Source organism: Oryctolagus cuniculus, chromosome 5 (assembly GCF_051225735.1).
Source record: "Oryctolagus cuniculus isolate XC-2025 breed Fujian yellow rabbit chromosome 5, ASM5122573v1, whole genome shotgun sequence".
Classification (NCBI taxonomy): domain Eukaryota; kingdom Metazoa; phylum Chordata; class Mammalia; order Lagomorpha; family Leporidae; genus Oryctolagus; species Oryctolagus cuniculus.
Window position 1 is genome coordinate 51,881,528 of NC_142871.1, and position 24,623 is coordinate 51,906,150.

Sequence of the window (24,623 nt, forward strand, 5' to 3'; positions counted from 1 at the left end):
CAGGAGACTTCCGTATTTGTGAACAGTACGTGTCCTCGGCTGTGATAGGCCCTGAGGGCGTGCCCGGCTTGTGTCCTGCCTGATCTTTCAGCTGGTTGGCTTGGTTCCCTTGTGCCCTGGACAGCCCCCTTTCTGTGTCTATAAAAGCTCTTCCCTTCCCAATAAAGTCGAGAACCCGGCTGCGCCCTGGGCGTTGACTGATCTCCCGACTCTGGTGTGGTTCCTCTGCCACCAAAACTCCTCATCCCGCTCTGCCCCTGAGCTCCCCAGGCTGGCCCTGAGGAGATCTATCGGACCTGCTGCCCCGTGACGAGCAGCAGTACTCAAACAGTATTTTACACTTTGTGTTTCTGTGTGGGTACAAACTGTTGAAAGCTTTAGTATTTTAAATTTATTTAAAATTTAGTATATACTAAATTGATCTTCTGTATATAAAGATAATTGAAAATGAATCTTGATGTGAATGGAAGGGGAGAGGGAGCGGGAGATGGGAGGGTTGCAGGTGGGAGGAAAGTTATGGGGGGGGGGAAGCCATTGTAATCCATAAGCTGTACTTCGGAAATTTATATTCATTAAATAAAAGTTAAAAAAAAAAACCGATGCTTTATATATAACTAAGATACACAGTCTGGCTTATTTAGCTTTTGGGGTCTTATTGTGAACACAAATGACAAGAACATTAAATTCATATGCATTCTGCTTTAGGTACTTAAGAGACACCTAGGTGACCGTGGTTGATGGACAAGTGACAATGAGAGGACACTAAATTCTGAGCAGAAATGGGAACAGCCTCTGCTATATAAATAGGCCCTGGGAGAGTGAGCACATTGTAGGTCTGCTCTTGTGCCAAGGACAGCATACACACGGCTTTCCTTTTTTTAAAGATTTATTTATTTGAAAAGCAGAGTTACAGAGAGATACTCCATCTGCTGATTCACTCCCCAAATGGCCACAACGGCCAGGGCTGGGCTAGGCTGAAGCCAGGAGTTAGGACTTTCTTCTGGGTCTCCCACATGGGAGCAGAGGTCCAAGTATTAGAGCCAGCCTCTCTTGCTTTCCTAGGTGCATTAGCAGTGAGATGGATTAGAAGTGGAGCAGCCAGGGCCGGCGCTGTGGTGTAGTGGGTAAAGCCATTGCCTGCAGTGCTGGCATCCCGTATGGGTGCTGATTTAAGACCCGGCTGCTCCATTTCCGATCCAGCTCTCTGCTATGGCCTGGGAAAGTAGTAGAAGATGGCCCAAGTCCTTGGCCCCTGTACCCACGTGGAAGACCCAGAAGAAGCTCCTGGTTCCTGGCTTCGGATCAGCGCAGCTCTGGCTGTTGCAGCCAATTGGGGAGTGAACCAGCGGATGGAAGACCTCTCTTTCTCTCTCTCTGCCTCTCCTTCTCTTTCAGTCTGTGTAACTCTGACTCTCAAGTGAAATAAATAAATCTTAAAAAAAAAAAAAAAAAAAAAAAGAAGTGGAGCAGCTTGGACTTGTACCTGCACCCATTTAGGATACCTGCCTTGCAGATGGTGGCTTTACCTGCTTTGCCTCAGTGCTGGCCCCAGAACTTTCCTTTATGAGAAACTATTTTGTGGGGGTAAATTAATATTCTCCTATGTGTGTTTCAAATGTGGGCTTGGAGGTATTAGCTCCAGAGCCTTCGGAAGTGCTGAGATGAATAATTAATTTTGCAAATTACAAACATGTTTTACTTGGCTTTTTGAAGCTGGAGCTCTGTGACCAACAGCACCCTTCCTAATTTGGAAATATTTTGTTTCTGGTTTTTACTTTGACATGTACCCAGCTATCTACTTTTGTTGCTATTTCTAGCATCCCAAGGGAGCTGCTTCCATGGTTGTCATAGTGCAGGCAAACACACAAGAAAATCAAGAACTCAGTGCTTCATAAAGCATTTATTTTTATTTGAAAACATTATACAGGCATTACATTGCCACAGCCAGTCCATGGGGGAGCATGCAAAATATCAAAAATGGACAGTTTGTTCAACTTATCGGTGTCAATTTCGTTTTTGGTTCGTATTTTCCATTTGCAGTGTCAGTATTAGTGTGCTTTGTTATGTGGCTTAACAATAGAATCCTACCCATGGGGTAAAATCTGCACTGGTAGCTAGCTGGGGACTACTAAATGGTTAAAAGGCAAAAACAAACCCAAAACAAACAATACTACATGCCTGTCAAAAGGTTAATAGCACAAGTAAGCATTATCTAAACTAAACATTGAAACACATTCATGAGACACAGTGCTGCAGATCTTTCCATTGCTTGGTCTACCTGGCTGTGTATTTCAGAGTTGGGAGCTGTGGGAAGGTATGACCAAGGCAAGTTCTGTCCCCAGTGCCAGTTTCATTGAGGAAGTAAGAACTGCCACTGATTTGTAGCAGGGTTTAGGAGAGCTGTGGTTTGCTCTGATCCAGACAAATTCTCTACAAACTGCTAAGTCTTATTGGTTGAGGAGAGATAGTGGTGGTAGATTGAAAAGCTGAAGTCTTTGCTGGTGTCTACTGAGGTTATGAAATCTCAGAAACTAAAACAACTAGAGTTAATGATGTCCTACTCCCATTTCCCATCCTATTCCCAAGGGATCAATGTTTTTACACAGAGAAAGAATTTGTTCTTAGTTATTATTATTTTTTCCCCTGGAGGGTCAGTCTAGAATTTCTGGGCTTGGACAAGTCAATGTTGTCAGACTTTCGATATGGAAACACACCAACACAGTGAGGCAACCTAGTGACATGAAAATCTGAATACAAGAACACTGGATGACAGGGCTATACAGTGAATTCCTCTTAACATTCATGTTTGGTTTCCATACAATGGAGTCAATTAAAATATTCTATGAAATAATTCAGATGTCAACCTTGGACATCTGTTGATTGCAAACCTTTTGGGAATTTAAATTTTTTCTTAAAAAAATTACCAGTCCAGCGAGTGGATTTAGAATTAATGTCATCCACTTGATTCTCATAAGACTTTTTACTAACTGCCTACAAATTCGTGTCATAAAAATGAATCAAAAAGACAAAAACATTTGGCTTAAAATAAATACTAAAAACGCAATAAGTCAAGCAAATTATGCAAACCAAAAGAATGTAAACACAAAAATAAAACCACAGTCTTTAAAGGTCTTCAGATTTGAATGGACAAAATATTCAGAGAAAGGTATTTAATTGGTTTAAAAGGTAGCAGAGAGCAGATGTTGGCTGACTTGTTTTGATTTGATCCAGCTTTGACATTAATCTTTTTTTTCCCCCTCACAGAAAAGGAAACATGTTTCGAAGAGGGCTGGATTGACAGGGCCATGAAATCTACAAATCATAGAAGATTTTTCTTCCCCATTTTCAAAGGCGAGACTACCTACTCTATATGGAAGGCAGGCAAAAGGCCACACGGGTGCTGATGGACAGCGGGGGTTGTATGTTCCCATCATGCGCAGGCATCACCCAAGGTCTGCCCTGCAGTCTGTCCTACCTCACAGAGATCTCATTGGTGCTTTGCTTGCTGGATTAAGAATATTGATTTTACTCATCCAAACCCTCATATTTATCTATTTTTCCTTTATAAACACTGCAACTCCAACAAGGATCTTTTTGAATGATATTGAAGTTAACCAAAGTTAAAAAGTATTTCCCATACTGACACACAGAATCTGCTCTAAACCTTAGAGGTCTGGGGTGTTTCTTAATTTCCTGTGTTTGAAGAAAAGGCTTCTTCAAGGGCAATGGATTTTCCCAGCGACACTTCACTCAAAGTCTTACAGGATTCTGCAATATCTTTGAATCTATCCTTAAGAATGTGTGTCAATAAATTCTGCTATTGAATGGATGCCAAATAAGACAAAAATGCCAGACTCAGACTTTTTCAACGGTGACATCTTTACAAAGTGGCCAGAGCAAGTGAGCATATTTCAGAGACTGCTCCACATCAGCACCTTGACTTTGCTAGGAGGCGCAGAACCAATGATACTTCATGATGAGGGGAATTTCTGTGCTGGTGTATTTTAAAAATGGTGTCACTCAATTAACAAGTTAGGGGATCCTGCCTTTTTCCAATGCCTTGGTTAATTTCCATATTATCATCAAGGACATCTAAGGAAGAAAAAAGTAAAACCAAAAAGTAGTCTTGGAAGAGAGGATATAGGGAGGGGCAGAAAGACTTAAAAGATGTATATCCCTAAGCACAAATTGTATTATTTCTGAGGTTTCCCATAAGCCACAGAAATGGAACAGTCCTTATCTTGTTATTATGGGGACTTTATTAGCGGAATCACGTGGCACAACAGAAAGGCAATGGCCTGGAGTCACCAGAGATTGAAATATAAAAAGGCTAAAATGTTTGTGTTAAATCTATTCCTAGAATAGAGAATTATATGGTCAGTTGCCCCTCCCCACAAGGGTCACAGCACAAAATACTTAGCGAGCAGGCAATCCAACAGGTAGCAGAGGAAACCGTTAGCCACCAGGTCCCTAGGATAAGGAAACTTCTCAGGGGGTGGAGCTCCTGTGGCATGCATCACTCATACAGTCTGTGCAAAAAAAAAATAAAGTGTGATTCTTAAAAAGTGACTTGCCATAGAAAAGTGGGATTGATGCTGACTACACGTAGGTCTGGCAATAAGTCTCATCAGGAGGACGAAATAGCCTCCTGAAAGTCTGTGTGATATCAGTAACAATAATAATACAAATAATAATAATAACAACGGTAGTTGCTTTTATTCAAAAATTTTCACAGTAATTAATGCAGGGGGAGTTGTGAACAGGATACACACTACCTAGGCATCTCTCCAAATCAGGCGGAGTGGAGCCTATGTCTCCTGTGGTGTTTGGCTTGTTCCCTTTACAAGCTCTCAGAGGATTGGCTACCTTGCAGTCCACCTGTGTAAAGTGCACCTCGTAAATACCTTTCTCTGTGTACAAGACGAGATGATGGGCAGACACATGGCCACTGAGTTGTCCTCAGTGGGCAGGGTGGGCCTCATCCTAGGCCACACGGACATGGGGCTCCTCTTCGGTTTCCTGGCCCAGGCTGGTGTAGGTGACGGAAGGCTCCACCTGAGCTGTGGTTGGTAAGTCCACAACAGGTCCAGAAGGATTGCGAAACTGCTTATACACTCGGGGGTCCTGGGCTATGTACGTGGAGGTGGAGGAGTAGAGCACCAGCCCGATGAGGATGGTGAAGAAGGACAGGAGATAAAGTCCTGAAAACTAAAAACACAACAGCAAAATCATTTAGCAGCCAGAACAGAACCACGAACACATTAATGAGGCATGGAGAGGCAGGAGCAGAGCTGTTTCCTGTCAGAACAGGCAGCTTGAAGAGTTGGCCAATACTCTCGATGGAGAGTGAATTTTCTCTTCCTAAACTGGGTTGGTCTTATCGATTTCTCCTTATCTTTTTTCTAGACCCTGTGGCTAACACAGAGGAACGTTTAGCTAATTGTCTCTAAAGTGCCAAACTGAGTACCTGGTATGTTGAAAGATGTAGTTAAACACAAATTAAAACACATCAAGTTAAAAGCAAAAAAGCCTCCAATATCACTCAATAAAGAGCTGGTTGTTTGTGGCTTCATTAAACTCGGGAGAAATGCAGATATCCCATTTAAGGTTGTAACGTAGCCATAAACAAGGACCATCTCATTGACAGCTGCATCCAGGCCCTCCCGTTATTTGTCTCCCCAGCAGGAACAGTTATTGGCTTTGTTAATTATTTTTGCAAATTAGATTATCCTTGGACCAAAAGAAACCATACAACCGTCTATTCCTGTCCCAACTCATCTAAAAACACAATCAAACAGAGCTATATATACAGCATTCTGCTTGCTAAACTGCTTGCTGCCCAGTTCATAGAGGTGGTGGTGGGGTATTGGTTTATGAAAGTTTGAAGAATTTATGTATGCTACTGAAAAAGCACACATTTTATAGCTTTTGGTATCCACTTGGGTGGATACACTGGAAGTAAGTAATTGAGAAATTACTGGGGGAGAGTGAGGTAACAATATGAGTAGTCATTTCTACTATTTCATTCATTCATTCATTCATTCTCTTTATTCAATGCATGCCTTCTCTATATAAAATACTGAACTATGTCTTGAAGAAAGAGAGACAAAACATATGATCAGTCCCTAAATATCCTCCTTAAGACCTTAATAATCTTCAAGCACAGAGATACAGAAAGACCAAAACAACACAATGCACTTATGGCATACAAATCTCATTTTAGTCAACAGCTATTATCCTAGCCTTGAGCATGTCCTGCATCCATGGAAAAGGGGGATTAACTTTATCATTATACTTTATTTTTAAGTTTATATTCTGAAAGAACTATAAACTAATTTTAAAAAAGCAAAAATTCATTGGAAGCAGGAAGAAAGGAGAACAGGAAAATTACCCAGAAATTCTACTATAAAAGAATAGGCTGGTTACAAAGATTAAATGAAACATGTATAACACTTATAGGGCCTACCATGCAGCAAGCATTCAATTCATGTTAGCCTCTTGTTATTATTGTTTTTGTTTGCTATTATCATAGTGCATATAATTGTGATACTGTGATACAGCTTCAGCCATAGAACCCTGTGCCATCTCCTCAGACATCTACTAGGTATTATTTGCTAGTGGTTTTAATTTTGAATGAGTGCATGCATTTAATTACAGGAAAGTCTCAGAAACATAATTAAAGAAAAGACTGTACCAGTGGTGCATTTCAAATTTTAAATCTTTAAACTGGACAATACAATGCCATTTCTCATATATCAAATGCTAAAGAAAAACCTGATGAAAAGGAAGTCATAGCGTAGGTCCATAATCATTGACTCCAAAAGTCGTCTTCAAACCTGGGGTCAGTCAGAAAAGGGTGACAGGACAATGAACTGGGATGGACAATGGAGGAGGCAAGAATCTGGTGTAAGACTGAGGGCTGCTTCTCAGTGGGCTGATGTAGCAGGTTTCACAAACCTGATGTGGGTAGGACTTTATAGTTGCAATAAGGTACAGGTAAGGACAGGCAAGGCCCTCATACAGGTATCCAGGTAGAATTTAAATTCCTCTCGATTTCCAATTTTAGACCCTGTATCTTAACTTATCAATGTGACAAAAATGTAAGTATGGATTTTGTAAAGCTAATGCCTTTGCCATTGTAGGAAATAACACAGAAATGTAACGCTTCAAGGGATTCTATTTTTTGGGGATGTGGAGCCATCAGGTTCAGTGGCAAATCACTTCCGCATGTTTTCTTAGGACATAGCAATAGAGTGGCAACACTTACTTGATTTCAAATGCATTTCTATTTAGTTCATACAGGATCTCCTCTAAAATTGTTCACAAGATAGCATGGAAGTTTATATGACCAGGGCATCTGGGAAGCCTCCCAAGGGCTTTTATTAATAGATGGTAGAGAACGTTTTCATTAAATACACAAGCCTAAAATGGGAGCAGTCAGGGAAGCAGTATGATTAATCATGATAAATACTGAATGTTTAAGTGGTAAAAAGAAGGTCTGATTTTTTTTTTTTTGTGAAGTAATAAAAGGTTTCATTTCTTTCCTCTTTTTAGCTTAATACAAAAGAAGAAAATTAATCAGGGGTACAGATAGTGTGACTTCAGTGCTGGATGCTACACTCGTTCTGTAGAGCATTCATCTCAAAAGCCAATCAATCACACAACTTGTACAGACCAGGCTGGTTAACATAACTGCAAAGAATAGTTTCTTTCTAGTTTTCAAAGCAGAGAATTGGCACTTCTCTGGAACTGTCGATAAAGACCGAAAGTTCTGTGACAGTTACAGGTAAGGCAAATTTTAGCCAGGGGCTTGTTATCTTCATTAAGGAACAGGGGCTCCCGTCTCAAGTGGACTTTGTGATCACCCCTGTAGCCAAATGCAGCCCATGAGAATGGACTGCCTGTTCCACGCTGCACATTCACTTTGGCCTTCCTTCTGCCATATCTATACCTGGAGAAATGGAAAATGAACGTTCCTTGCATTAACACTACCACACTGCCGACTCTGCTGTGCTTTCATTCTGATGAGTCTCTTTGCAAACAAGGGTCAGACAGCACTCACTGTACATAACGAAAATCCCTGTGTGTTGCTCAAAGCAATGAGACCAAGACATAAGTCATCGTACGCAATGGGGTGGCTTGGAAGATTGATAACAAGCTTGTACAAAACTCTTTAACTTCCACCTAGCGGTGAAACCTAATTCTTAGCCAGTTGGCATATCAGCATGATTGTTATTTAGCTAATGTGGTATTCAGCACATCAGATAAGGACAGACCTAATTTTCATTTTATTTTTGGCATTAAATATCTAAGCAGAATTTTGATAAGCTAATGATTTCAATAGACCTAGTCCTATATAAGTAGAAAAAAAAGTATGGCCTCAAAATTATTTTGAAGCATATTTAGGAATATATCCACTAGAATCTGTAAGGAAGAAGGTGATATTTCAACTTCCTTTTTCTAAAGAGGGTAGGGTCAGCAGAGCAGAGTGTGAGCAACACTCACGGAGGTGTCAAGGGGCCGTGAAGGCACCCTGGTTTAAGCTCAACTTTCACTGAACGTCAGAATCGTCCATAACCCTGTGGTGGGCTTGGCTTTTCTTTCTGTCCCAGAAAGCTGCTATGGTTGGATGTGGTTTAGCTCCCAAAGGTTTGTGAGTTGGGGCCTGGTCTTCAGTGTGGCTGTGTTGAAGTGGTGGACCTTTAAGAGGTGGGGCCTAGTGGGAAGCAGTTAGGTCATTGTGGGCCCTGCCTTCAGAAGGGGTTAAAGTAGTTCTCCTGGGACCCTGGGCTAGTCCCTGCAAGAGTGAGTTATAAAAAGTCTGACTCCTCATTCTTGCTTGGTCTTCCTGTCCCACCATAGTGATGCCATCAGCCAAGCAGAAACTGGCACCATGCTCTTCGTCTTCCATGTCTGTGAGCTTTATAAAGCACTCAACATCAAGCACTTCATTAGAGCAATGAAGAATGAACCAATACAGAAGTTCACCATAAAAGAGCCCATTTGTGGCACAGGCCTCTGTATAATGCTTCTGGCGGACTTTGGACATTTTTGCTAAGTGACTGCTCTTGTTTATTAGTGAGGAAAACTAATAGTTATTCCATTGGTAATGAAAACTTAAAGGATTCTCTTAGTTCCTAAAGAGAGATGTATGACAGTTTCCATACCCCTCTATCCCCCCAAAAAAAGCCAATGGAGGCCGGCGCCGCGGCTCACTAGGCTAATCCTCCGCCTAGCGGCGCCGGCACACCGGGTTCTAGTCCCGGTCGGGGCGCCGGATTCTGTCCCGGTTGCCCTTCTTCCAGGCCAGCCCTCTGCTGTGGCCAGGGAGTGCAGTGGAGGATGGCCCAGGTGCTTGGGCCCTGCACCCCATGGGAGACCAGGAAAAGCACCTGGCTCCTGGCTCCTGCCATCGGATCAGCGCGGTGCGCCGGCCGCAGCGCGCCGGCCGCGGCGGCCATTGGAGGGTGAACCAACGGCAAAGGAAGACCTTTCTCTCTGTCTCTCTCTCTCACTGTCCACTCTGCCTGTCAAAAAAAAAAAAAAAAAAAAAAAAAAAAAGCCAATGGAAAGAAAGAAACTGTGACTCCTGAGAGGCAGAGGAAGGAATGGAGATGTTTTCTTGGAAAAGGGGGTTTCAGGGGAATGAGCCTTAGGGGAAAGTTCTGGGAGGTATCTGAGGGAAAAGGAGAGGTCTGGCTCTAACTTGGAGAGTCAAAGAAGCTTAAAGAAAACACAGTGGGAAAGAGGAACGTCAGGGAAACTGGAAAGAAAAAGAACATACAGATAAAGAAAACTTCTCAGTCACTGGGAAGAAAGGGGACTGCAGGACCAGACCTTAAAATAATAATTCTTGTCTAAACTGCACCGGTGTGTATCCTTTCCGGCTTCTGTTTCTCTCTTTCTGCACGAATACACGTATTTGTGGACCCCTCAGACTGACCTGATGTGATCTGCCTTCTGAACCCGCGTTCCTATAGTGAACGCTTGTTTTTCTCGAGAGGTGAGTGGCCTGAAAGAACACTGCCCTGGGTAGCTTCTAGGTGCCACAGATGAGTAACGGGCAAAGCTTTCAAGGCCTCATGTGTTTCCAAGGCGATCTATGATGAGCAGAGGAAGAAAACACCAAATACTTCACACCATAGCTCAGGATGGTCTTATTGTTAAACTTTAAAGATATGTTGCCTTTTGGCATGCCACTGGATATGGGTCTGCCATTGCAAGAGGCATACAATTTGGAAACATGATAACAAAAAGAGTTGAAACTGGTTTTTGAATGCTAAATTGAGGCTGCACAAAAACAAAGTCAAGAATATTTCTAAATGTTCTTAGATGAAGATTTTGACATTACACAAACATGAAGGACAAGTGGCCACAATGATTTCCTTTCTAATTGATATTCAGCTTATTCTTTTGAAAAGATACTGATGCAGTTAAACCTTCCCATATTAAAAGTGTGTTATTGGGGCTGGAGCTGTGGCGTAGTGAGTGAAGCCATTGCCAGCAGTGCCAGCATCCCATATAGGTGCCGGTTCTAGTCTCAGCTGCTCCACTTCCAATCCAGCTCTCTGCTATGGCCTGGGAAAGCAGTGGAAGATGGACCAAGTGCTTGGGCCCTGCACCCGCGTGAGAGACACAGAGGAGGCTCCTGGCTCCTGGCTTCACATCGGCACAGTTGCAGCCAGCTGGGGAGTGAACCAGCAGATGGAAGACCTCTGTCTCTCTCTCTGCCTCTCCTTTTCTCTCTGTGTAACTCTTTCAAATAAATAAATAAATAAATATTTTTTAAAAAGTGTTAATGCTAATTGTATATATTTATGGTATTTAGCATGACATTTTTAACTCTGGCAGACATCTATGAGTGTAAAGTTCGAGAATCTGTAAACTTAACACTTGCTTCAGGAATCAGTGCAATCATGGGTAAGTAGAACATGAATAGCAGTAATTGGTCATCTTAAGGTTAAGCCACACAATGCCAAGGTCGGTAAGTGTGGGTTCAAGTTCTTCTGGGAAGAATCTCCATGTAGGGCCCTTGACTTGGTCATTTCAGCAGGCAAGTTAAGCCTGGGAAAATTAGACTTTAAATTAAGTTCATGAAATTGGTCCTGAATATTCTTTGCAGTGTATTTCTCCCCCTCTTCTTCCCTTACTCTGTGATATAAAGTGCGCACATAGAAATAAGCTGGCATATCTAACAGTGATTTCTAGTTCAAGAAGAATAAATAAGCCCAATTTCTAGTTCAAGAAGAATAAATAAGCCCAATTTCGTTTACAACGGAAGCAGACTGTCATTTTGTTGGTCCTGAGTCCGAAAGTAGTGACTCAGTAACTAAACGCAACGCTGTTACATTGAGGAAAACTCGAAGTGGAGCCCTTGGTCTCTCCAGGCCCCACTTTGCATGCAGATTGAAGGAGGGCCCCTTTGTCAACAGTCTTGGAAGGGAAACAGCCAATTTGCTGCTGAGGTGGGAGGGAGAAGGCAGCATGGCAATGACAGCACAGGTCTCAGCACTGTGTGCCTGTTGGGGGGGTAAGGAGCACTTGTGAAGTCCACCAGCGCCAAGTATTGGGTGCGGAGAGGTTGTCGGTCAGTGTGGAGTGTGCAGTGAGCTGCGGCCTGCTTAGGCTCCTGCAACAAAAGGTGCTGCCTGGCTTGATCCATTGCTGCTGGTTTGCAGCCAATTGCTATTCAAGGAAAGGAAACTAGACAGGCCTGGCTCCACAGAAAATCAACACAGGCAGGTTGAGGATGGCCTTCTTAATTTTGGCTTTGCACTAAACTAACCCGATCAATGCTATCATTATTAAGTGTATGAAAAATGAAAAAAATTGACTTCTGGTTTCAATGAACTGGCAAATTATTGCCTGGAAGGACTGGGGCTTTGTCAAACACTTGTGAACTCTCCAGTTACTGCTCTTTCACCAGCTCTTGGCCCCTCCTTACTGCTCCTCTTTTCTAATTTCTTTGTTTTTTAATTTCTGTTAGTGAAATAAGAGGCTAAATCTTTCTAGGTAAATATTATATTTCTTTCTTCTAGGTCATACCATGAAAAATACCAAATGTGGGCCTGGTATAAAAATCTACTGACAAACACCAAGATTAGTTGTCTTAAGAGACTAAAAATACTGATCTCCACCTCCTCACTGCCCATTCTTTCTCCAAGTTGGGAAATTGAACCCCAAATCCTTGCTAACTGAATCAAGACAAAAAATAAACACGAGTGCCTTGGTCCGAATGCCAAGTAGTCTTTCTATTCATATCCGAAAACCAAGGCATTGCTAAGATTTAAATACTTATGAAATTATTTAGTCTTCAAATATTGTGTTCTTAAAGGGAGGAGAAGCAGTGAGCAGGGCCCCTGCCTGACACTGTCACCCAGGGCAAGACTGTACCCTTAGCTGCAGTTCCGCATCAGTTTATGAGGCCTTCTGTTTGGTTTGCAAAACCAATTCATTTGGCAGTATAATTTGTGCAGCCAATCACATCTAAGGCCAATAAAGCTGCTTTTACAGGCAAATAGCTTCCCCAGTGGGTAATTTCACACATGAGTACAGCAATAGGCAACTAAAAATGGATTTCTGCCATTATCTTTTATATGACAAACAGACATTTTCACTTGGGTTGATGAATTGATAGAAATTCCTGCTCTTCCTGTTCACAGAGATTTCTATTTTCTTCAGTCTAGCAAAAAAAAAAAAAAAAAAAAAAAAAAGAGAGAGAGAGAGAGAGAAAGAAAGAAAGAAAGAAAGAAAGACCACAGTAGCCTCGCCAGCAGTAGAACAGAATGAGGCCTCCTCTGTGGGAGTGTTTAATTACAGGCTCAGTTACAACAAAGGCTGACTAAGGTTCATCGATTTTTACCTTTCAGTGCATCGTTCTCATTGTCACTAAGCAGCTGAAAAACGATTATACTTTTGTTGGGAGGCACACTGAACAGTGGCCTTAACTCTGGACACTTGTATCATAAGGCATCTATTTTCCTTGGCACTACATGGAGATGCACTCTAGGCTGGAGCACTTTTGCAAGAGACTCAATTTGAAAGCCAGTGAAAGATATTTAGTCCGTAGAAGTTGTAGTGTTGCAGCCCAACACATCCCACCTGCCCAATTACAAGGAAATCAGAAGGTAGTAATGGAAATGTCACTATTCATTATGAGGCTTAGTGATCCACTAGCAAAATTTTACTTCCTAAATGTGAGTTACACTCTGCTGATGTGAAAGTCTTTATTCCAAAGGTAAGAATGCTTCCACCAGGAGACAGAATAATGATCCCATTAAACTCAAAGTTGAGACTGCCATCTGGTCTGTTTGGGCTCCTAATACTGCTGAATCAACAGGCAAGGAAGGAAGTTACTGTCCTGGCTGGCCCAGGGTGACTGATCCTGACTAGGAAGGGAAAACTAAGCTACTACTTCTCTTTGGAGGGAGAAAGAGCATGTTTGGAATATAGGAGACCCCTTAGATGTCTCTTGGTAACGCCAAGCCCTGTGATTAAAGTCAATGAAAAACTACAATCATGCAATCCAGGAAGGATTACTAATGGCCTTGACCCTTTAGTAATGAAGGTTTGGGTAACCCCATGAAATACAGAATCATGACCAGCTATGTTTCTTGCTGAGGGCAAAGAGAATACAGGAGATATCGTGGAAGGTGATTATGAATCCTAGCTATGGCCATGTGACCTGTGACAGAAATGAGAACGTAATTGTGATGAGTATTTCTCCCTTATTTTGTTATGAGTATGTTTGTGTGTATGTGTATGTGGTATACATCAAAGGTTTCTTCCTTCTATCATCTCCTTCTGATATCTAAGAGATATTAACTCTGCATGTTTAAGTTGTAGGATATCAAAGAGAAGAACATGTATCATCCCTGGACTTTGCATTTCCTCCAGGGAAGTGCTTAGTGTGTTTTCAGTTGCATGCTAGAGAAAAGTATGACTCTATTATTGTCTTTATTTGAAGATTAAATGTTATTTAAAGATATACTTCGGGGAGGGAATCGTAGCGCAGCAGGTTAAGCCATTGTTTGGGACACCCGCATATCATGTCAAAATGCTGGTTTGAGTCCTGGCTCTTCTGCTTTTGATTCAGGTTCCTGGTAATATGCCTTGGGAATGTCAGGTGACAGCGCAAGTGCTTGAGTTCTTGTCATCCACGTGGAAGACCCAGATGGACTTCCTGGCTCTGGGTGTCAGCCTTAACTAGTCCTGTCTTTGGGGATTTGAGGAGTGAATGTAACAGATGGAAGTTCTCTCTCTCTCTCTCTCTGCCTTTAAAACAAATAAAGTTTTAAAAATAAATAATGGCACAGTTGTATATATACGGCTGCCAACTTGAAAATGGATGGGCTGCTTGTCATGGTTAAATTTTCTTTTTTTAACATTTATTTACTTATTTGAAAGGCAGAGTTACAGAGAGGCAGAGAGAGAGAGAGAGAGAGAGAGAGAGAGAGAGAGAGAGTCTTCCATCCACTGGTTCACTCCCCAAATGGCTACAATGGCCAGAGCTGGGCTGATCCAAAGCCAGGAGCCAGAAACTTCTTCTGGGTCTCCCATGTGGGTGCAGGGGCCAAAGACTTGGGCCATCTTCTACTGCTTTCCCAGGTCATAGCAGAGAGCTGGGTCAGAAGTGGAACAGGCCCCAGGACTTGAACCAGTACCCATATGGTATGCCGGCACTGCAGGTGGCAGCTTTACCCACTACACTACAGTGCTGGCCCCAGTCATGGTTAATTTTATGAGTCAAATTGACTAGGCCACAGTACCTAGAAACCTGATATTTTAACAATGAGATTAACATTTAAATCAGTGGACTCTGAATAAAGCAAATTGCCCTCCACAACGTGAGTGGGCCTCATTCAATCAGTGGAAGGTCTTAGGAAAAAGACTAAGAGTCCTCAAAAAAGAGAGAATTCTGCCTCCATCAAGTCTTCTCTAGCTCTTTCTCCTGCTGGACTTCCTTGCAGACTTTGGACTTGCCTGCTCTTTATAGTTGCATGAGTTAACTCCCTAAGATCAAGTTCTCTTCTTTTTATATACATACATGCTAACATATATGCACATATGTGCATAGCCTGCTGATTCTTTGTCTCTGGAGGACACTGACTAATACAATTGGTAACATAAAAATCAGTGACACTAATTGATTAGACTCAATATAATGTTTTATAAAAAGAGTGTTTAATGATATTTTTCAGGGAACTCCAAGTGGTGTTTCACAATATGAATCTAAAGTCAGATGCTGTAGTCTGCATTCCAGTATAGCAATTTCTTCTTTTGGGGTCTTAGGCAAGTCCCCACCTCTCCAAGCCTTAGGCCATTCACTAGTGAACTAAGGACAATAATAGCACTTGCCATGTGGGGCTATTAGGAGTATTAAATGAGCTGATACATGTAAAACACTTCCTGCAGTGCTTTCCGCAGTACACTGTTGATATTGTTATAGCACAGAAAAAATTCTAAAGCAAAAATAGTTATAAAAACTTTCCTCAAAGTGATCCCTGTTAAATATAAGAGTGGCAATAAGAGAGGGAGGAGATGTACAGTTCGGCACATGCTCAGCCAGACTTACCCCTAACAGTAGAGTTAGAAACATACCAGGGGATTCCAATTCAATCCCATCAAGGTTGCATGTACCAACGCCATCTCACTAGTCCAAGTGATCAATTTCAGTTCACAATTGATCATAATGATAGGACTAAGAGTCAAAGGGATTACATAAACAAGACTAGTGTCTGCAAATACTAACTGATAGAATTAAAAAGGAGAGAACGATCCAACATGGGAAGTGAGATACACAGCAGACTCATAGAATGGCAGATGTCCTAAATAGCACTCTGGCCTCAGAATCAGCCCTTAAGGCATTCGGATCTGGCTAAAAAGCCCATGAGAGTATTTTAGGCATGGAAAGCCAAGATACTCTGGCAAAATAAATAAATAAATAAATAACCCAAATGAAATATCTCTGTGAGTGAGATCCCAGTGGAAAGAACGGGCCAACAAAGAAGCAGGTACCTTTCTCTGAAGGGAGGAGAGAATTTCCACTTTGACTATGACCTTGTCTAAATAAGAACAGAGTTGGTGAACTCAAGAGGCTTCCATAGCCTTGGCAGCTCATGACAAGAGCCTCGGGTGATTACTGACACCATAAATAAGAGTATCAATTGTTAAATCAACAACAGGAGTCACTGTGCACTTACTCCCCATGTAGGATCTCTGTCCTTAATGTGTTGTACTATGTGAATTAATGGTATAACTAGTACTCAAACAGTACTTTATACTTTGTGTTTCTGTGTGGGAGCAAACTGTTGAAATCTTTACTTAGCATATACTAAATTGATGTTCTGTATATAAAGATAATTGAAAATGAATCTTGATGTGAAAGGGATGTGAGAGGGAGCGGGAGATGGGATGGTTGCGGGTGGGAGGGAGGTTATGGGGGGAAAATGCCACTATAATCCAAAAGTTGTACTTTGGAAATTTATATTTATTAAATAAAAGTTAAAAAAAGTTGGAGGAATTAAAAAAAAAGTTTCCTCAAAAGCTTTTCTGAAAAGTTCACCAATCAATTGGACTTGCCAAGGTGGCATGTACCAATGCCATCTCACTAGTCCCAGTGATCAATTTCTGTTCACAATTGATCATAATGATAGGACTAAGAATCAAAGGGATCACATAAACAAGAATAGTGTCTGCAAATACTAGCTCATAGAATCAAAAAGGGAGAGAATGATCCAACATGGGAAGTGAGATACACAGCAGACCCATAGAATGGCAAATGTCCTAAACAGCACTCTGGCCTCAGAATCAGCCCTTAAGGCATGCGGATCCGGCTGAAAAGCCCATGAGAGTATTTCAGGCATGGAAAGCCAAGACACTCTGGCAAAAAAAAAAAAAAAAAAAAAAAAAAAAACTAAATGAAAGATCTCCGCGAGTGAGATCCCAATGGAAAGAACGGGTCATCAAAGAAGGAGGTGCCTTTCTCTGAAGGGAGGAGAGAACTTCTACTTTGACCATGGCCTTGTCTAAAAATGATCAGAGTCAGTGAACTCAGGGGGCTTCCATAGCCTTGGCAGCTCATGACAAGAGCCTAGGGTGACTGCTGATGCCATAAACAAGAGTGTCAATTTGTTAAGTCAACAACAGGAGTCACTGTGCACTTACTCCTCATGTAGGATCTTTGTCCTTAGTGTGCTGTACATTGAGATTTAATGCTATAACTAGTACTCAAACAGTATTTTACACTTTATCTTTCTGTGTGGGAGCAAACTGTTGAAATCTTTACTTAATGTATGCTAAACTGATCTTCTGTATATAAAGAGAATCGAAAATGAATCTTGATGTGAATGGAAGGGGAGAGGGAGTGGGAGAGGGGAGGGTTGCGGGTGGGAGGGACGTTATGGGGGGGAAGCCATTGTAATCCATAAGCTGTACTCTGGAAATTTATATTCATTAAATAAAAGTTTAAAAAAAAAATTGGACTTGCTAACATATTTATGGAATAAGCTATTTAAAAGAAGAGCACACAATCAATTCATCTTAAACCAAAGGCTTTTTTTGTCAATGCAAATAATCAATCTCTGGTTTTCAGAAATGGTTTGGACTTTTTTATGTTGAATTTTTTATAACTACGCATAATTACTTAAGTCAAAGGAATTACAACATCCTTTTTTTTTACCTTGTTTATTAATTTTGAGCAGCTACATCTTATTTTGCATAAATCATGTTTGAATACCCATGCATACAGTGAATAATTGAAGCAATTCATTTTTCTCTCTTGATGCAGTAGGCTGAAAAATAGTCCACCAGCAACATCCTGGTTATGATTCCCAGGACCTGTGAATATTAGTTATATTATTTGGAAAAAAAGGATTTTTCAGATGTGATTGCATGAATGATCTTGGGATGAGAGATTACCCTGGGTGCTATGGATGGCTGGTTCTCCCCACCACCCTCCCACAATTCATATTAAGCCTAAACCCCCAGTGTAGTTGTGCTTGAGGAGGGAGACTCTAAAGAAGTAATTAACATTAAATAAGATCATAAGGATAGCAAAGCAGGAAGAGAGCCCTAACCACAGAGCAAACCCTGCTGGGTCTTCATGTGAGGCTTCCAGCCTCCAGAACCATGAGGAACAACTTCCTGTTGTTTAAGTCATCCAGCCTGTGGTATACTGTTATGGCATTCCCAGAAAACATATTAACACATGGATTATTCAGGTCGGTCCTGATTGCTATCATATGTCTGCTGTAAGAGGAAGGCAGAAAAAGATTTTTAGATGCACGGGAAAGAAGAGGATGTGGAAATCGAGCAGAAAGAGGTCCAAAGATGTCGGCCTTAAAGATTGGAATGATGCTGCCTGAAGCGTGGAATGTTGGCAGCCAAAGATGCTGGAAGAAAAAAAGGAGCATTGGGGCCAGCGTGTGGCACAGTGGGTAAAGCCGCCGCCTGCAGTGCCGGCATCCTATATGGGCACTGGTTCAAGTCCTGGCTGCTCCACTTCCAATCCAGCTCTCTGCTGTGGCCTGGAAAAGCAGTAGAAGATGGCCCAAGTCCTTGGGTCCCTGCACCCACATGGGAGACCCGGAAGAAACTCCTGGCTTTCGGCTTCCAGACAATTGGAGAGTAAACCAGTGGATGAAAGACCCCTTGCTCTCTCTCTGCCTCTCCTTCTCTCTGTGTAACTCTTTCAAATAAACAAATAAATCTTAAAAAAAAAAAAAAGAAAAAAGGAGCATATTTTCCTCAAGAGCCTCTGCAAGGATTATGGCTCTGCTGAACGTCTATTTCAATCACATGAAAATAATTTCAGACTTGTGGCCTCCAGAGTTTTGAGAGAATAAGTTTCTACTGTTTTAAGCTAGCCAGTTTACGGTAATCTATTCCTGTAGCACATGAAAGTAGCAAATGCATTAGCTGATTATTCAGTCACTGAATTGAACTGTGAGCTCAGACCCTAAGTATCACGTACCCATCCATCACTTCAGTAGACACCATTGAGTTCCTACTCTGTGTCATGTGCTGGGGATATGGCTTATGGATTTAATCATAATTTCCAGTCTATGATAATAGACTAAAACAAATTGAAAGAATTGACCTGTAATAGTTTTGAGAAATGTCAAAAAGTAGGTAAACAGGTGGCAGGATGCTGTGAGAGCATTTAAGTGGGGGTCACCTACATGGTTAAGGAGAGTCCTCTTGGAAGAGGAGGCGTTTAAGTTGTGACCTAAAGAAGGAGCATCTGTGGTAGCAGCGGAGGGAAGAGAGTACAGGTAGAGGAACAGCAAGGGCAGAGGCCCTGGGGAATAAAGGGCTTGGCTATTCCAGGGCTCCAGGGACAGCCCATGTTCCTAATGTCTAATACTTAATAGTGAATCATGGTCAAGTGCTCACTCAGAACACAATGCTGTTTGATGGGATTTACATTGTTCACCCTCCTAATAATACATGAAGAAATAATTGTTACTTTCTGAACCCTTTCTAAGAAGAGGACATTGAAGCACTGAATGGTGGGTAAGTGTCAGGAGTGTACGTAGAGGGGTAGGAAGGGACAGTGGTTGGATCCTTAGAGGTCAGCAGGGCACATGCTGTTCACTGAAAAGACAATGAGAAAGAAGCATCCAAGGATGTTCAGCAGGGGGGAACATCATCCGATTTGTGTTTTAAAAGGATCACGCTGGCTGCTGGTGGGGGAGAGGAAACTAATGAAAGGAATGAAAGCAGGAAGACAGACCATTGTAAGGGTCTAGTGCTCATGGTAGAAATAGAAGGGCATCCATTTCAGAGGAGGATCAACAGATTTTGCTGATAGATGAGATATGGGAATGAAGGAGAGGGAAATTGAGATTGAAAATCAGTTACTGAAGTTGATTGTTCTGAGGGCACGTGATCATTCACTAAGAATTTCTCATGGTGCATTTATTCTTTTTCACATGGAATCTCTTTAATGGGTGGGATTTACATTTGTCTTCTACAGCAATCATATAAACTGTGTGTTGTGCTGGGTATAACTCCTGCCAATATTTCATCGATAAACTTCTTCCTATTACTCCATTCGTCACCTTCCTTGCAGCCTGGAAAGGGTTCTAAGAAGAGAATCATACTCAGGAAAGCTCAGTGAGTGATTCTGAATGAGATGACCATCTAGTTGGCAAATGATGCTGTTGCTACTTCTCCCATAGTGTTTTCGTGTACATATCATTTATTTCTATCTTCAAAGAAATGATCTCTGAGCAAAGTAAGGGATACCGTGATGAATATCTTCATGCTAAGGACATGGGAGACGGTCAAGGCTGAGTAATGTCCTCAGTCCTACTGTGACAGCTGACACGGTGCCCTGAGGCATTGATCCTAGGCCCAAGTTTCCTCCCACTCTCCTAATTTCATGGCTACTGCATGACAAAGTAATTCTTTTTGTTTCTTCCATTCCATGTTTCTAAAGGAAATTCGTATTTCTTTTGCATAGGGGAAGAACTCAACTTTGGTACAAAATATCATGGAACAACCTTAATGGATTATTGATGAACTTGGAAGCTGTTCTTTCTCAATTCATAGAAATAAATGATCATCAAGAAACACCATCACAGCTGCAGGAGAAGGAAACTCCTTGACAAAATGAAAAATGAGCTCCCTGGCAACCATACTGGAACTCTTTATTTCCTTCCTTTCATGTACCTGGCAGTGACACGAAAAAGAAAAATGAAATAAACGGGTGAGTAATTTATTCATAAAGAGTATTATGATGTGGCAGCTGTCATAAAAGAAATCATATTATGGTTTAATAGTTAATCATTTTTTCTAAATAAGCAGTTTGGTTTCTGACAGGTAGCTGTCACCTTCTAAATAGTCCTAATGTTCACTTTTAAATTCCAGAACATCATAGCAAAGTACTGGCATTGGGCCCAGAATTTTTAGTTATTCCATAATAAAATCTTACAATATCATTATTATTGAATTTTCACAGTGTTATATAATCCTTGAAATCCATGGAGTACTATAAACATGAGAATGAGACATTCAGCAACACTTCTTGTTTCTTTTTACCCTTTTAAAAAGGAGAGGGAGGAAGAAGGGTAGGGGTGCAGGTGGAGGGAGGGTAGGGTGGAAAAAATCACTATGTTCCTAAATTTGTATATGTGAAATGCATGAAGTTTGTATACTTTAAATAAAAGGTTTCTAGGTAAAAAATAATAAATTAAGCTGTATGATTATTATAAAAATAAAACTGTCTAATGCCTTAATACTCAAAGAGCAAGTGAACTTGGCTTTATGCTGCTATTATATAAACATATTTTAACTTAAAAATCTAGAGGCGTCCCCTAATTTTGATACCTATAATTACCTGTATGTTTCTGTTTAAATCTCTTTGAAGACTAAAGGAATGATGAGACATTGCTAATCTGTAAAGAGATCTGTGCTTAGAAAAAAAGCTTTACTGTCAAATTAGCCTGAGTATATAATGGTTTCTTTTCTCTGGCCACATGTGACTCTGGGAAAAGTTAATTTGACAATATCATTGTTTCTTCTGAGGTGTCATACATAAATGAAATCCATGTAGAATGCTCTCTCTGGCTCTGGATGTCTTTGTTCCCAAATCATTCATAGTTATTTGTAAGTCACAATGGTCTAAGCATAGTTTGCCCGTTCCAAAGACTCATGTTAAAATTAAGGAAGAAAGGAGGGGGACTGAGGGAGGGACAGAGGGGGGAGGTAAGTGTGGTTATCTTCTTAGAATTGTACCTGTGAAATACATAAAATTTGTTCTGTTTATATTAATAAAAATGAAAAATAAATTTGAGAAATTAAAATAAAAAAACACATGCTAGAGCCAGAGCATAACAGAGTAAGAGCGCAACTGTTCAACTTCCAAGAGCTGTGCGAGCCAGTTTTAAATACAGTGTTTAAAAAATAATTATATGAACTTATAATTCAATATCTTACATTAACAACAAATGTAATAAAAATGTGATTCCTATTGTAAGGTATTAATAGGGTAGAAACTCATCTGATGATGGCATTTAGGGATTAGAGATGGGGCCTTCCGGGAGTGATTGGGATTAGGTAAGGCATCGAAATGGAGCCCAAAGATTAAATCCTGGCAGCTTTTTAAGAGGAAGGAGAGAAACTGGGACCCTTGTGCACTTCCTATCTTTTGCCACGTGGTATCTCTTGTGCCAACTCAGGACTCTACCAGCAAAAAGTCCATCTTCAGATGTGGCTCTGCCACCTCCAACCAGAACTGGGAGCCAGAAGGGATTGTGTTTCTTTATAAAATATCCAAGTTCTGGTATTTTATAATAGTAACGGAATTCTGACTACTACATGAGCTATTGCTTTAATATTTTTCCCCTCTCACAAGTTAGCTCAGGGCTGCTGGTTTTCATTCATCCGACTCATTCTATACATGAAATAAAAACAGTAAACCACTAAACTAAAGATACTGTACCGCATTGTGTGCATCCCACAGGCATTCTTTAAAACAAATCAAACAGATATGGCCTTAGATTTCATGAAGAACACAAATTTTTCACTTATTTTAAAATTGAGTGACAATAATTACAATTAGCTTTGAAGATAAATCTGTACATTTGAAGTGCAGAGGAAATGGCTATTTCCTGGTGCCAATGATAAAGGAAAAGTTCACAAGGACAATAAAGGTCTACATTTAAGATTAATTAACAAATCTGGTAGCGTCCCAGTTTTGTGAGGTTTTATTGGACCACATCAATATCATGGCAGAATTAAGTAGCTGTGACAAAAACTACATGGCTTTTAAATCTTAAAGTATTTACATCCTGGCCCTTTACAGAAAAGTTTACTCACCCTTAGTGTATATCCACAAACATAGATAAAGAAATGTAGAAACAGTCCATGTGGTCTTCAACAAGTTTATGGAAAATTCTATTATAAAAACGGTGTGCTTGGGCAAGCATTGTGGTGCAGTGGGTTAAGCTGCTGCCTGAGATACCAACATCTCATATGAGCACCAGTTCAAGTTCCAGCTGCTCCACTTCCAACCCATAAACCTCCTGGTGTGTCTGGGAAACTAGTGGAGCATGGCTCAAGTGCTTGGGCCCCTGCCACCCACAGGACAGGCAACAGTGGAGTTCCATGCTTTTGACTTCAGCCTGGCCCAGATCTGGCCGTTGTGGGCATTTGGTGATTAAGCCAGCAGATGGAAGAGCTCTTTCTCTCAGTATCTCTGCCTTTCAAATAAATAAATCTTTTATGAAGTTTAATAACCTTCTAATCAGTGTCTTTTGCAATTGTTTCCATTTTCTCAATGGCAGAAATTTGCATTTAGGCTTCCTTTTTATTTGAGGGGATTGCTGGGTTTTTAATTTTCAAATTGAAAATAACTTCATTGTATGAATACAATAATAATAAATGTCCATATACTGTTTTTGTAATACTTAAAAGTGGGAAGAACATTAAATATAAAATACTGAAAATTCTACCATCTTCAATAGTAACATTACTTACTGATTGTTCACTGTGATTTTTGCAGTAAATGATTTGCCTGTAGTTTTTCATTTACTTCTCACAATTAACCTTATGAAATGGTTACTATTGTGACCTTCATTTTACTGATAAACAAAGAATGAGAGAAGTAACTTTTGTATAAGGCTGTATAACTGGTTGGATCAAAATTCTTAACCAGGGTTCTCGCTATAGAATTCAGGAGGTCTGTGAAACTGGATGTGAAACTTAGATCTTTATTTTCACCGGCTTCCAGCTGAGATTTAGAATTTATAAATGAAAGCAATGAGCTATGGTACCATTAGTACTATCAGCACCTCAAAGGTACCTCAAGTCTTTTCACTAGCAGAAATCACATATATTTTATATCACAATACAATTGCTACAGAGCTATCCAAATATTGCTTATTCTCAGTTTTCAATTGACAGCAGTTATTAGATCCGTGTCTGGCTTTTGTGATTCATATATTACCATATCATCACATTTTAAAATATTCTGATAATTTTAATATAATTGGATTTGTAATCCCAGGTATTTGATTTTAGACATTTAAAAACATTGTGGAAAGAGACCTGTAGGTTTCATCAGACAGCTAAATGGACTCATGGGACCCCTTGTTAAGATAATAGAACTGGAATTCATAATCAGTCTCAGGCGTGTGACAACACTGCTATCCTATCTGCCCTGTGCTCGAATTCACATTTTTATGAACATCCTTACAGCTTGGTTGAACATTTATACCTATAATAGGAATACCTGTACATATGAATATGGCAATAAAAATATTTCTGATTAAAGAGGGCAGAGGGAAGAACCTGCCAGTGTTTAACGGCAGGAACTCTAAAATCAAAACTAGCCAAATTTTTGGTAGCAACCATAAATTCCAAAAGATGGTAGCCAAGGCTGAGTCTGAAAATTCCAACATGACTCAGCACTGTTGCAGGCCAGCATTGCCTACCAGCAGGCACTCACAGGGTACAAGTGGAGCGGCCCACCAGAGTACCTCTCTACTTTGGAGAGGATTGAAATGGTAATTAGACAAATTCAGGGGCGAGCTAAGAAACATCCTGAGGAATAGAAGCTGTCATCTACCTCTGCAGAAAGTTGGGGATGCAGGGGATCACTGGAGCTGGCCATTATC

The 24,623-nt window shown here is 40.8% G+C and overlaps 1 protein-coding gene across 4 annotated transcripts in view; it reads right to left on the bottom strand.

The window, feature by feature from the left end:
• Positions 1 to 1,885: 1,885 nt before the first annotated feature.
• SLC35F1 (solute carrier family 35 member F1) overlaps positions 1,886 to 24,623 on the bottom strand; it is a 586,228-nt gene continuing 563,490 nt past the window's right edge. For 3 of the 4 annotated variants that reach the window (XM_089333727.1, XM_002714777.6, XM_089333728.1), the window contains one exon: positions 4,692 to 5,208. In XM_089333727.1, the coding sequence (XP_089189853.1) occupies positions 4,984 to 5,208 (225 nt within the window). In that variant the 3' untranslated portion in view covers positions 4,692 to 4,983. Of the gene's footprint in view, positions 4,530 to 4,691; positions 5,209 to 24,623 lie in introns of those variants that run through there. The other variant, XR_016234523.1, reaches the window with a different exon arrangement.